At 32.2% G+C, this 14,619-nt stretch overlaps 2 protein-coding genes across 5 annotated transcripts; one reads left to right on the top strand and one right to left on the bottom strand.

The window, feature by feature from the left end:
* The first annotated feature begins 1,148 nt into the window (after window positions 1–1,148).
* Window positions 1,149–6,416, top strand: LOC137829885 (phosphatidylinositol 4-phosphate 5-kinase 6). 3 transcript variants are annotated; one of them, XM_068636894.2, is made up of 8 exons: window positions 1,149–2,679; window positions 2,899–3,066; window positions 3,229–3,394; window positions 4,012–4,128; window positions 4,200–4,393; window positions 4,707–4,852; window positions 4,938–5,013; window positions 5,591–6,416. In XM_068636894.2, the coding sequence occupies exons 1-8, from the start codon at window positions 1,565–1,567 to the stop codon at window positions 5,868–5,870; spliced, it is 2,262 nt and encodes a 753-aa protein (XP_068492995.1). In that variant the 5' UTR covers window positions 1,149–1,564; the 3' UTR covers window positions 5,871–6,416. The 3 variants fall into 3 exon arrangements, 2 of the variants coding, with proteins under 2 accessions (XP_068492995.1, XP_068493006.1); XM_068636905.2 differs by having other exon boundaries at window positions 1,223–2,679; window positions 4,707–4,767; XR_016517709.1 differs by lacking the exons at window positions 4,012–4,128; window positions 4,200–4,393; window positions 4,707–4,852; window positions 4,938–5,013; window positions 5,591–6,416 and having other exon boundaries at window positions 1,431–2,679; window positions 2,894–3,066; window positions 3,229–3,365.
* A 2,161-nt stretch (window positions 6,417–8,577) lies between these two features.
* On the bottom strand, window positions 8,578–13,885 carry LOC137838834 (protein LATERAL ROOT PRIMORDIUM 1). Of its 2 annotated transcripts, none has more exons than XM_068648073.2 (3): window positions 12,944–13,885; window positions 12,108–12,418; window positions 8,578–8,813 (listed from the first exon to the last, which is right to left on the bottom strand). In XM_068648073.2, the coding sequence occupies exons 1-2, from the start codon at window positions 13,617–13,619 to the stop codon at window positions 12,120–12,122; spliced, it is 975 nt and encodes a 324-aa protein (XP_068504174.2). In that variant the 5' UTR covers window positions 13,620–13,885; the 3' UTR covers window positions 8,578–8,813; window positions 12,108–12,119. The 2 variants fall into 2 exon arrangements, with proteins under 2 accessions (XP_068504174.2, XP_068504215.2); XM_068648114.2 differs by having other exon boundaries at window positions 8,578–8,835; window positions 12,944–13,875.
* Window positions 13,886–14,619: the final 734 nt, after the last annotated feature.

The raw sequence follows: 14,619 nt of genomic DNA on the forward strand, positions 1-14,619 counted from the left end.
TTCTGCAATGGCTAAACATTTTACAAGGAATTTATTTTTACACTATAGAAAATAAATCATCTCCTTTAAATTCCTCATTTATAAAAATGCAGTTATTCTTCTTCACAAAATTAGCATATCTTAATTTTTATGAAAACAAAGACTAGTCATGATACATATTTTCATAAAGGAGAAACTAGAAATATGAGATAAATAACTTTTAGAAAATTATCCTCTTAAAGATAACATGAAACGATTATCATATTTATTCCAATTTTAAAAATAAAATAAAGTAGGTAAGTATCACTTTATTTAATATAGAAAGAGTGTGTAGTATTTATTAAAACAAACAGACTGTATTTTTAAAAACTAAAAGGAATGTAAATAATATTTCATTAAAAATATAACAGGGAATTATAAATTACGAGTGATTCGATAACGGTCCGATAGCGGATGACCTGATAAGTCCAACAAACCATCGTATGATAATTTCAAAATGACTCTGATATTAAGAGATAAACTTTAAACCTAATTTAACCTCATAAAACTGACTTATGAATTAAGATTTGAACCCACTTATATAAAATGCTGTAATCTTTAGTTAATGTAAAATTTGGAAGTAATGTAGGTTTAGTCCTTAAGAAATATGTGTGTTTTCTCCTAATTTAAAACAATAAATTAATTTAGTCCATTCTTGTAGAAAAAAAAAACAGTAAAATGAGTAGAATTGATAATGTAAGAAAAGGAGTTGGATAATAATGTTTGAAGGGTAAGAAAACAGTGTTTCATAAATAGTTGAAGATAGAAAAGGATTAAGGAGAAAAGCAAAAGAAAAAAATAAAAAAATGTTAAGATTAAAAGAGAAAACTGAACATTTTGTGAGAAAAGAAGAAGAAGGAGAAAGCTAAGATTAGGAGTAAGTTGCTAAAAATGGCATTGACAGACATGCTCTCCACCACCATTTCTCTCATTCTTCCATTTGTCAAGTCTGCTATTACTTTTAGGAGCCAAATTAGGAATCAATAGAATGATGAGATCAATCTCTTTGCTCCCACCCATCTAAAGAAAGAAACTAAAAAAAAACAAAAGTCAAATAAAATAAAAAAAATAAGTGGAGATTAAATAAAAAAAGAAAAATTTACATAAAAACAAAAAACAAAGACAAAGGAAGGAAAAAGAGAAAAAAAAGAAAAGAAAAGAGAAATGCCAGTTACTGGTTCCAACCAACCCTTTTGCTTTCCCTGTCAATCCAACAGCACTGGTTTCTTTCAAAATCTGAAGACAACCCATTTCACAGACCCAAATAAGGAACCAAAATCTGGGGAAAAGAAACAAACTTGGCATTGGGTTTTGGATTTTGATTTCTTTTCAATTTTCATTCCCTCTGTTTAATTTTTCTCCTTCTTCTCCAGAGAAATGCTTTCTCTGAATAACAACATTGTGCATTGACAACAATACACAATAGGTATTTTTTTATTTATTGTCCTCACATGATCATTGATGGGTGAATAGAGGCCAAAGGGGTGTTGTAGGGTTATGAGTGAGAGAGGGTGGGAGAGGCAAAGCTGAAGCCTTTTGGAAAAGAATGAGCAAAGAGCTTACTGGCTTTGTGAAGGCTTGGGAAGCAGCAGTTAGGAAATCAGCAGGTCCAAAGAAGAGGGCAAACAGCATCTTCACACCAATGTCTGTTGCCCATGTTGATGATGATGATGATGCTAGGAATGTTGGTGATCTTTCTGTTTCACAGGTTGAGAAGATTCTCCCCAATGGTGACTTCTACACAGGGCAGTGGCTGGAGAGTGGTCCTCATGGCCAGGGAAAGTATCTGTGGACAGATGGATGCATGTATTTTGGGGAATGGCAGAAGGGTGCAATCATGGGGAAAGGGAGGTTCAGCTGGCCTAGTGGTGCCACCTATGAGGGTGATTTCAAGAATGGTTATATGGATGGGAAGGGCACTTACATAGGGTCTTCTGGGGACACCTATAAGGGTATTTGGGTGATGGAGTTGAGACATGGCCAGGGGACTCAGAGTTACCCCAATGGGGACTTCTATGATGGGGAGTGGAGGAAGGGATTGCAGAATGGGCATGGTAGGTACCAGTGGAAGAATGGGAACCATTACATTGGACAGTGGAGGAATGGTTTGTTCTATGGGAATGGCACCATGATGTGGAGCAATGGGAATAGGTATGATGGTTGTTGGGAGGAGGGGTTGCCTAGGGGGAATGGCACATTCAGGTGGGGTGATGGGAGTTTCTATGTTGGGGTCTGGAGTAGGGATCCAAAAGAGCAAAGTGGAACATATTACCCTTCTGGCTCTTGTGTTGGCCATTTGGAGTGGGATCCTCAGGAGCTGTTCTCTGTGGACTTGGCAGAGTGCAGTGTTTGTGCTTGTGAGAAGGTGGCAATTTACCCTTCACAGAAGATTTTGAACATTTTGGAGGGGGATAAGATGACTAGGAAGGGAACTGATCTGAATGGGAGGACAAGGTGGATGTCAGGGGATGCAAGGGTCAGTAATTACAGTTCTGAAGATGGTTCTTATTCCTCCCATGACGGTTCAAGGACTTCTCATGGTGATAATTCTGTTCCAAGAGTGCCACATATGAGGTTGAAGGCTCCAAAGAAACAGGGAGAAACTATTTCCAAAGGTCATAAAAACTATGACCTCATGCTTAATCTGCAGCTTGGTATCAGGTACTGATCATATTCATAGTTGTTTTCTGGTGAATTATGTCTATTTACTCATTTTTTCTCTCATGAGTTAAACATTCAGCCTTTTCATTGGTAGACTGATACCTTGCATCTCCTAAGGTTGTGGTGCAATGATGACTATGGCATTCTGAAAAACAATAATTTCTTTCCATGATTCTAATTTTAACTGCGCGGTCATTAATTTCTTGTGCCATAGCACAGACATGCTGTTGGAAGACCTGCTCCAAGTACATCTCTTGACTTGAAGTCTTCTGCATTTGATCCAAAAGAAAAAGTATGGACTAAATTTCCACCTGAAGGATCCAAGCACACTCCACCTCATCCCTCATGTGAGTTTAGATGGAAAGACTACTGCCCTGTAGTGTTCAGGTAAGCTTTTGATCAAAATCTTGTGAACTAGATGAACCCTGAATCTGCTAACCTGTTTATTGTGCTCTTGTAAGTTTATAAGTCTCTCTGCTGTTTTAGAGCTTTGCTTACTTATCCTAATTCCTTGTTGTTGATGAGGGTTTTTTTCATGTATATTTGCAGGGCTCTTAGAAAATTGTTCAAAGTAGATCCTGCTGATTACATGATATCATTATGTGGAAATGATGCTCTTCGGGAGCTCTCATCTCCTGGAAAAAGTGGAAGTTTTTTTTATTTGACCAATGATGACCGCTACATGATAAAGACCATGAAGAAATCAGAAGTAAAAGTGAGTTCCCTTTTGGCTGGCTAGATAGAAAATAAGCCTTGAAATTTTGTAATTCTCCTAACCATGCATACACTTTGCTTACCTTGCTTTTCAATAATTAAAAAGTTCCACCAGTGATCCTGAGTTTTTAGAGCAGCAGTGGAACAAAATTGTGCATTACTAAAGAGCAAGAGTTATGATATATTCAGAAATTGATCATAAACTTTGCACACTATGGTGGGGTTTGAATAACTTCTCCACAAGTAATTGTAAAAGAAATGAGGTAAATAAACCGAACTCTTCCAATCAGTTATAATCAAGTTATACACTTTTAGTACAGAATTTATATGAGAAAACTTCTAAAAAACTAAGGTGTATAAACTGATTCTAACCAACGAGAAAAGTTCTTTATATCTCTTATTTCTTTTTCTTGTAAGTGTTTATTGAGAAGTTTATCTAAACCAAGTCTATCTGTTTTTGAACTATTTTAAAAAAAGATTCAAAGTGTCTTGGTTATCATTGCAACAGGTCTCTTTGATGTGATAGTTTTTAGTTGTTGTTCCATTACAATTTTCAAAGGTTAATTTTTGTTATCTGCTAAAAGATATTTCATTCAGGACTATGTAAAATGATTGCAGGTTTTTTTGAGAATGCTTCCTGGTTACTACAAACATGTTCGGGCTTTTGAGAACACTCTAGTCACCAAGTTCTTTGGTCTCCACTGTGTTAAGCTAACAGGAACTGCACAGAAGAAGGTAATGCCTGAGGTTTGTGCAGACTTGTAGTCTGACAAAAGTATATAATTGACTATCCTTGATAATTTCAGGTTCGATTTGTCATCATGGGGAATCTTTTCTGCTCACAATATGCCATCCATAGGCGCTTCGACTTGAAAGGTTCCACATTCGGTCGCACAACGGACAAACCCGAGTCAGAAATAGAGCCTACAACAACACTTAAGGACCTTGATTTGAATTATATATTTCGGTTGCGGAAGTCTTGGTTTCAGGAATTTTCCAGGTACCTAATCACTTGGTTCATCCATTGTGTGTAACATGCAGGAAACTGCAGTGTTCAAGGACATTATTTGATGATATGCTCTTGTATCTTGTTATGATATGTTAATGTGGCTGATGTGTTGTAATGTGTGTTGGATTCCCAACTGGTTGGGTGATAAGGAGTTTGTGTTGAGATTATTTGTAAAATGGTTGAGACACTTCTGATGTGTCTCATTTTATTTTATTTTATTTTTTTTGATAAAAAAAAGAACATTATTTGATGTGCTGCTATATCAGTAGAACATGGCTATGTTTTTAAACATTCCTTTCTGCAGGCAAGTGAACAAGGACTGTGACTTTCTGGAACAGGAGAGGATCATGGATTACAGTATGTTGGTAGGTCTTCACTTTCGAGGAATGTCTTGTAGTGACAATGTTACTCCTCCTTCTGGATACAGTCCAGGCACTACAACCCCAACTGGTTATATCTTGTCTTATATGGATTTTTCTTACTTTCATTTTCACCATGAGTTTCTCTTTTCTGATAACAAGAACATACGTCGCAGGCAACGGTAACATGGATGATGGAGCGCCCCGTCTTTCTGGAGTGGATGTGGATCGTCTTGTAGTAGATCCTAGTCGGTATAGTCCATCAACACTTCATGACAGAAGTTCCAAATTTTCAAGAGTTCTGATTGAAAGTTTTGACCAAAGCAACATGCATTTTTTTTGCTTTTACTTTTTTGATGATGCAAAAACATTCATGCAGCAGTCCTATTATTTTACTCAGATGTCACAGTTTATTTTCCATTGTATCATCATGCATTGCTTCTAAGTTTTTGTTTTTATAAAATCTTTTATGTTAGACATCACTATACAACTTGACATCTCAGTTAGGCTGACACTTCAAGTAACATCATTTTTAAGTTCATTGCTTTTAAGTTCATTGTGGATACATTCACATCACTTTTTCTTGGTCCTCGAACTTCCACAAAAGTTTTCACCTCACCTTATCTTCACCACTTTTATAGCTCATAAAAACAAGTCAGAAGATGCAGAAGGTAGTAATTATTTGCTTCTGTGGACTTGGATTATCTCTGATGCAATGAAACATCAAGCATGCACAATCTTGCACAGCTGCACAAGTTTTTACTGTCATAGATTTTTACTGGTTGCATTGAATGTTCTGAAAACATTTGCATTCTGCTTCATGTTTCAGGTGGATTCAGCTAGGTATAAACATGCCGGCGCGGGCTGAATCGACGGTGCGAAAGAGTTGCGACACTCCCCAGTTGGTCGGACAACCAACCGGTGAGTTATACGAGATCATAATCTTTTTCGGCATCATTGACATCTTACAAGACTATGACATTAGTAAAAAGCTTGAGCATGCTTACAAATCATTCCAATATGATGCAACAACAATCTCTGCGGTTGATCCAAGACTGTACTCTAGACGGTTTCGTGATTTCATCTTCAGAGTTTTTGTAGAGGACTAAAACATTCAGATTGCAGTCACAACACTAACCAGCATATTGATATATCCATGCACAAAATATCCTACAACACACTAGTTGAGGGTATTCTGTGATAATATAGCCAGAAGGGGTTACATTGTTTCTGAAATTTGCTCATTCTTCATCCCCTCACAGTTTGTGAATCTTATATTAATTATAGTCACAGCTAATGTATGTTGTAGTGTAGATCAATGTTGTTCAGAGTTACTCAAGAAGCCTATTTTTTCCAATTGTAAATGAATCAACACAAAGGGTCAAACAACATTGAAAACTATTCTTTTTTGTTTACATATATTATAACATCCCAGGTGAGCCTCTGGGGTTTCAGCTCAGAATAAAGATGTACAGAAAAGAAGTGAAGGGCATTCAGATTTGTGTGCAGAAATGTGAGGGTCATCCTTACCAACCTTAGGAAGGGATGTGATTAGTAACACTTAATTTTGTGTAGTGATTCCCCTTTTGCATACTATGGATATTTTTTTCTGTGACCCTTAATGAATCAATGAAAGGTTTAAACAATCATTTTCTGGATGTTTGTGCTTCAATAATTTGATCAAAAAAATTAATTTTGTCCTCTTTTCAAACAACAGAAGAATGCATATTTCCTGCAAACTACACTTTTAGTTTCTTATGTGTTTATACAAGTCAATATGGGGGCACTAGTTGATGTGTACAATTTTAAAAAAATATCAAGTACCATAACTCTTACTTAATTTGGTAAGTGTCTCGAGTCAAAAGTAATAATTTGTATCAAAAGATAGACATCGAATCTATAATGAACAATTTTATTAAAATATTAATGTGTAGCATTTTTTAGATATTGAAATATGTGCAGTAAATTGATTCAGAGAGTAAATATTATGAAAAGTTGATTGATAGAATTGAGATTGAAGTTAATATTTTTTACTCGTTTATATTTTGGTAAATAAAAATATACAAAAAGAGTCATTCATATTACATCAAACTTTTTATTTTTAAGTTTAAGAAAAGTATTTAAACATCAAGTCTTTTTTTAAGTAAATTATAATACGTATTTTTTAAAATTATATTTATTTTTTTTTCACCAATAAAGTGACCTTTTTATTAGGCGGTGTGTGTATGAGAGGTGGGAAAGGTTTTCTTAGAAAAAAAAAATATTTATGTCTTCAAATGAATGTATCTAATTGTTAGGGAAATTATATCTTTGATGGTAAAAAAAGAAGTGGCTAAGATAATTACGACTAAAAATTAAATTACATGTTAAGTACACGATGACTTGAAGTTTTTACAAATTATTTATGTCTTCAAATGAATGTATCTAATTGTTAGATTTTCTATTTGTTTTAAATTTTCACTTTAATAATAAATATTTAGGTGTCATTTTAATTATACCACTTCTACTATAATTTTATTTTCTAGATCCTTACATAACTCATAAGTAAAATATTTTAATTTAATATTTTATTTTGATATACTATATTGAAATAAAATTTAATTATATTGCATTTACACATTATTTAATAAATTTAAAATATAATGCGATTTTTACTTTTTAAGATGATAAATAAGCTCATAATTTTAAATATTTTATGTGTTAAAGTAATGAAATTTAAGTTTAATTCAATCTCACAAAATTGAAGTTTAAATTTAATTTAATCTCATAAAATTGATTTAATAAGTAAAATTTACATACACTTATATATTATAATTCGATTATATTTTTAATTAATGTAAGATCTTTAATATACAACATCACATATAGCAGAAAAACCCAATAATTGATGAGATATATGTCCAACTAATCTTAAATATCTAAATAATTCACATACCATGTTAAAAAAATACAATTTAATTTTAATTCAATCTCACAAAATATGAAACGAGTAAATATTTTAATTTAATTATATGTGTTAATCAAAGGATTCAAATTCTCTGTTTTTCTCATCCTTCTTCTATTATTACCATCAAATTAATGAATTCATTACTTTATACATTGTAGTACTTTTTTCAATTAGTCATGCAATTTTTTTCTGAATAAATACTATTAATTGTACATTAATGCTCTGTTAGCCTAGTATTCAAACTCCTTATTTCATCATTCTTCTATTTTTATCATCAAATTAATTTGATATATTTTTATATCTTTTTGGTCCATGCATGTAGAAAATCCTGAATTTTGTTGGTTAATTTTACGAGTTTAATGATGAACACTAACCGTGTTAAACAATTTTCAATGTAATAAAATTCCAAATCATAATTATATATACAACTTCTAAAATAATTATTGTAAAAAATCGATTGTTTCTAATATATAATGGGTTCTAATTGAATAACAGTGCAAAATTATTTTATATTGTTAGCATATATATAATTTTGGTTGAAAAAGAGAAAACCAAAAAACTAAAAAGAAAAATGACAAAAAGGGTAGTGAGTAATAAAAATAGAAATATGGTTAATATTTTCTAACAAATGTTTTTTATAATCACAAATATATTACATTCTAAGCCCAATAGAAATTATTTTCCATAATTATTAATTATCATCACTTTATTTTTATACATTTCTTGTTCAACTTCTTTTTTATTTTTCTAAATTCACTAAATATAAACCAACAGGTAATTAAAAAAACAGTATTTACAATATAATTCCCAAAACATAGTAATAGTATAACTTGAAAGTTGAAACTAACACCTACTTATGAACATTGAGATCAAATAAAACTTTGATTAAACACTGAATATAATATAAAATTCATCAACATGAATACTGTCTATTCTGATGCAAGAAATTGAAACCTGGTCCATACATATACATGTACATACATACATACATATACATGTACATACATACATATATATATATATGTGAATATATAAACATTATGTAGAAGAGAAATTTACAGAAAAACAATAACAGAAGAACACATATACTGTCAGTTTCTTTCCCCTGCAAAAACAGCAGAATGGACCTGTCATTTTGCAAATAAAGTTTTATAAATATTTAGGCCTAATTTAAATAGTTGTCTATAAAAAAAAATGTGAGTTGAGGCAATAAAATAAAAATAAAGATAATATTTACAGTAATTTTTAATTAAAAATATGAAATAATTCAATAATATTTACAATCAGTATTATAGTATCATTAAATAAAAAAACATGAACCAACATATTAGCTCACAACTTGCATAAGACTCAATATGATTTACTTCAACCTTTTTTAAAACAAACAAAAAAATCACTTTTTTTTAACCTGAATTTTTACACAAATTTAAATGATTATTTTTCCTAAATAATACATGTTTAAGGGTCAGAAAAATAGTAATTTATGAATCTAACCAAACTATATTAATAATAATCTAAAATATTATTAACCCCTCCTAGTCAAGAAATAAGATGGACCATGCAAACAGTATATACAAAGTAAAATAAGAAGAATAAAGCAACCAATGAAGTGACAAAACAATATGAACAAATTATTAATCAAAATTTTCAACAAATCACTATTGTGCCTTTTTTTTCATACTCCTATCATATTCCTTGATTCCCTTTCTTTCACTTTATTGAGTGTTGACTCTTTTCTTTTCAAGGCATTTCATGGGAAACATGGACAAGAATGATGTCAAGACATGATTGGTTGCTAAATCAAGACACCAAAATGAGAATACAATGTCCTCCTCCAATAATTTGAGATGAAAAATGAAAATATTTAACAACTAAGGAAAATCATGAAAAAAAAAACTAAATAAATATTACAAAAGTGGACTTTAAACCTAACTCAACCCTATAAAATCAACTCATGAGAATAAGGTTTGCACCCACTTATATATAATGAAATGTCCTAATCTCTAGTCGATGTGGGATCTCCAACAATAGACAACATAAAAGTGATTTTGGAAGCATAGTATCTCAATTTTTTAATATGATTTAGAACATTTCTCAAATGTTTTGTTTAACTTAATTTATTTATTGTTGATTAAAAGAAAAGCACTAAAAATGATAGAAGGAAAGTGAGTTGAGACTTAACATGTGAAGTGAAAACTATTCCTTAAATGTTCTGTTTAATTTAATTCATTCATTGTGGACACTGAAAAAGTGAAAAGTGAAAGTGAGTTGAAACTTGACATGTGAAATGAAAACTTTGGCACTCAAAATACAATGTGGTGACTTTATTTTCTTCCCTACACCATGATTTAAAATTGAAATCAACCCAATCAAACATTGGTAAGATGTCATATGGAAGAAAGTCTAAGAAAGAAAAATACAACAATTATATAATGTGATGTTGCTAGTTATTGGATTATAGCCATGAATGGTCAAAAAGAAAATTATTATATTTATTAGATGTGACATTTTCTAGAAAATGTTTCATTGTTCCTTTTGAAAATAGTGGTGTGCAAAGAATAAAAGAGAAATAAGAGTAATGCCATATTTCTTTATAATATACTCGTACTAATTCTTTATAAAGAATTACATAAAAATAATAGCTTTCTATTTTAAAAAATAAAAACAAATATAAAATAATTTCTTTATCTAGTAAGATAGTAAAGATGTTTTAAAATAATAAATTCATTTGCATAATTATAGCCATACTTTCATGAATGAACCAGAAAAAAAAAAAAATTCACTCCAATTATAAGAGATATAATTTGATTTCCCTTTGGTTTTAGATGATGTTATAATTACAAACATATTTTTTTTATAAAAGTTTGCATGTTAGACATCATTATACAATTTAACATCTCAGTTATGTTCAAACATTAAATAATAACAATAATCTGTCACATAAAAAAATATTATTAAAAAAAATTTCTAAAATTTCTTTTTCTATGTTCAAGAACATTTAACATAAGTAATTTTTTTTTTTGTTAAAACAAAGTATTTACTACATCAAAATTATCAAATAAAATAATTTAAAAACATAATAACATGTACTAATTCTTTTACATCATGAAAAAAATGGAGGAGTAGAGATAAGAGAAGTTCTCATGTCCCATGGTTAACACCAAAAGTAAAAACCAAAAAGAAAAGTTGCATTAAAACAAAAGTTGATGTGGATTGCTAAATCTAAGATATAATATATGCATTGCATGCAGACAAAGATGATAATTTTGTAGTGAAAATGCAACACACTCTCATTGCACATCAAAAAGTGTTCATTCATTCTTTGTCTATTTGTCCTTTTATTCAAAGTGCCATTTTTAAAGTCACCACTTCTCTTCAACCCCACCTTACATGGTACATGTTACCTTCCACACACAGCAAAATTATCCAATGCAAAGTGAACACTCATCATAATTTAGATGCAAAAGGGTACTCTTCTTTTAACATGTCAAATGATAGAAACAGTCTGGTTTAGTTTGATTTGCATTTTTTATGCATCATACTTTTCTTTGACTAAACCAAGTTTGAATTTGAATTTGAATTTCACTAACCTCTCATGTAATGAACCAGACTAAACTATCATGTTGGATCAATTTTAAGAACTCTCACACAAAACCAAGATTCTCACTACAGTGTAAAGTACCAAGTGACAAGTTGCTAATTCCACATCTTTCTCTATCTCTCTTCTAGTTGTCATGATTACTCTTCTCCCAATAACTCAAATTTACTAAAGTGAAGAGACACAAGAATTTTCTATGCTTTGATTAGTAATAACTAGCAGGTTGAACTTTTTAACCAGTTACCAGATTTATAATTAGTGGTAGATTAGTATGCGGTTTTGGTTTTTTCTCATGGTTCATTTGAGTAGTTGTCTGAAAGGTGTTGTGTTATATGATTGTCTTAATTTTTTTATATAGGTTAGATCATTCTGAAGTGATTTATATATATATATATATATAAAAACTTAGTAGATTTCATGTTAGGTTATTCCGAAACATCATGGATTCACATATAAAAAAGTCAAAACACCACTTCCAACTCCTATTTTAAAGAAAAATAGATATATGGATTTTTTCTTATATATTATATGAAACCAAACTCACACATGCAATCTTAATATTTTGTGAATCTATATCAAACTTAAAGTGAGAGATCAAATCCATCAAGTTACAACAGATTAGGAAGATCAAACTCATGGCTTGAAGTCAAAAACTAAAATCACAAAACATAACTTAAGAAACTCAATCAGATTTGACCATTTTTCCTTTTTAAGGTGCTTAAACATTGAAGCAATTATTTGAACAGCATACTAAAGAGGGTGTTGAATATTAACTAAAGTAAAGCAAGGGCAAGTTTGTACCATGAAGAAATCTCAGCAAACAGAAGCAGGGTAAGCAGTGGTTGGAACCCCAATTGCAGAAGAACATTCCCTATTATTATTACTCTTTCCACTTCCATTGTTTCCCAGTTGCAGTTCAGAGATACTAGGCACATCATTTCTGGCATCAGCACCATGATCATACAGAAACCCCTTGAACACATGGCCACTGATATGCACTGTGGCCAAGTATGCAATCTCATCTTCACCACTCCCAATAGCAGACACTCTATGGCACCTGAACACAGCAGGTGCACGCACATGCCGTGGCAAAGATTGCTTGAATCCAGCATCTGCAATCCAAGAGAACCACTTACACATCCAAATTCCAAATTTTTTTACAACATTTGAGTTGTTCCAAAGATACAAACAATCTGTAACCTTTTATTTACTTGTCTTAACAAGTACTAGAGCAATTAATCAAAACACTTTCCTAACTTGTTCGATCAGACTTTTTAAATCAAATTTATAAAAAAATCTTCACACCACATGCAAAAATTGACCATAATATCAAAGCTTCTGAGATTTCTGTCTGGAATATCTGGAAATATCAAGAATTGCAACAAAACATAGCAACATCAAGATTTTAAAAAAAAGTCTGTATCTGCAATTTCAGTAGTAACATCAAGATTTTTTGGAACAATGATGACCACAAATGAGATAAAACGATCATGTTTGTCTACAATTTTCACACTGTCAAAAAGTACACAAAGAAACTATAACTATTATTGAAAATTAAAATCTTGATTAAATAAGTATTTGATTGATCTATCAATAACATTGCATCAAACATATTTGAAAAGAGATGATGAGATCACCTTGTTGACAAGAGCTGGTGTCTAAGCTAAAGCTCTTTGATGGGGTAGCATTGGAAGTGGAACTAAGAGAAGTAGCTGCAGCATTCTTGGATGACCCTATTGTTCTTAGCCTCTTAGAAGCACCACCATCACCATCTCCATCTCCATCACCGTTAGCATCACTACCACTATTACCACCACTGCGTCTCAGAGAGGCTGGGACCCATGTGCTCTTCACGTGAGTGTTGCAATCAAAGCCACGACCTTTGCAACAAGTTCTGCACCTTTTATAGCTGCAATCCCTCTTGGCCCTATTGCCACAATCCTGACACACCCTAAACTCACCACTTTCCTCAGTCTCCATCACATGCTTGTTACTCCTCCCCTCATCTTCAACACCTTTTCTTGTGGAATTCACTTCTGAGACACCACACATCTTGAGGTTCCAATAGTTGGTGTTGTGGTTGGTGGTGGTGTTGTTGGCACAGTCTTGAGCCTGATCATGAACATCATTGGTGTGTGGAACTGTTAGGAGAGGAAAAATGCCAAGGCCAACACTGAGAGATGCTGGAGAAGGCAGGGGAAGGTTGGGATGGTGTTCTGCTGAAATGGGGTGGTGGTGTTGGTGTTGATGGTGGTGAAGTTGAGAAGCAGTTGGAGCTATGAAAACTAAGTCTCTAAGGCCTAACATGTTCATTGGAACAACAACAAGGTTTTAACAGTCTTTGAGGTTTGGATTTTAGAGGGTTTTTAGGAGGTGTTGATGATGTTTATGTTTATGGTTTTGTGGTGGTGTTGTGTGTTGATGTTGGATTTGAAGGCTTTATAAGAGAATGTTAGGGACACATGAGAGGATGAGATTGAGATTGAGATTCCCTTTGATGGAAACTGTGGTCTGGTGTGGTGTGTGAGTGATGATGATGATGATTTGGTGTTTGTGTTGTGTTGTGTTTGTTTAGGATTGAGAAAAAGAAAGTTTATTATCAGTTATTTGTTTTGATACTAAAAGACATTATTGCTACAGTGTTTTTCTTTTCTTCTTCTGGCACTCAAACTACACTTAACAGATTCATTCTTAGATTCAAAAGTTAATTTTAATTCATCGAAAATTGAATTTTTATTATTATTTTATTTAAGTATACAATCAAATTTATCATTCCTTCTCATAATGGGGTTGAAATAAAGAGAACTATTAAACTCCTTCTCGGTTGATTGACTTGCTCTTCCTTTATCTCGAATTAACTTCTTTTGTCTCTCTTACTCCTTCACTTCTCGTCTTCGTGAACTCCGGACTTGGATAGTACCTGCAGAAGGCACTTCGAAACTCAAGTAAGACTTCGACACTCGACACTTAGTGTGTTTAATACTAGAAGATGACATACATATCCTGATGGAAAAAAATGCACGCGGAAACCACACACACAATCACGAATCAACTGCAGAAAAATAAACAACACAAAATTTAACGTGGTTCGGTCGCCAACTGCAACCTACATCCACACGGACAACTATTAGGTTTTCATTCTATCCTGTTGCACACCAGATCTCTTTAAATAGAGATTATAGAGGGGACATAAGCTCACTCACTAAACATCATGCCTAGTCAGTCCAACCCAATTGGTCCCGACTTCATATCGAACAATCTATGCTTATTTATATAATTATTATAAATAATTTATTATTGGACCTGATTAAGT

The sequence above is a fragment of the Phaseolus vulgaris genome, chromosome 11 (genome assembly GCF_051622355.1).
Source record: "Phaseolus vulgaris cultivar YP4 chromosome 11, ASM5162235v1, whole genome shotgun sequence".
NCBI classification, from domain to species: domain Eukaryota; kingdom Viridiplantae; phylum Streptophyta; class Magnoliopsida; order Fabales; family Fabaceae; genus Phaseolus; species Phaseolus vulgaris.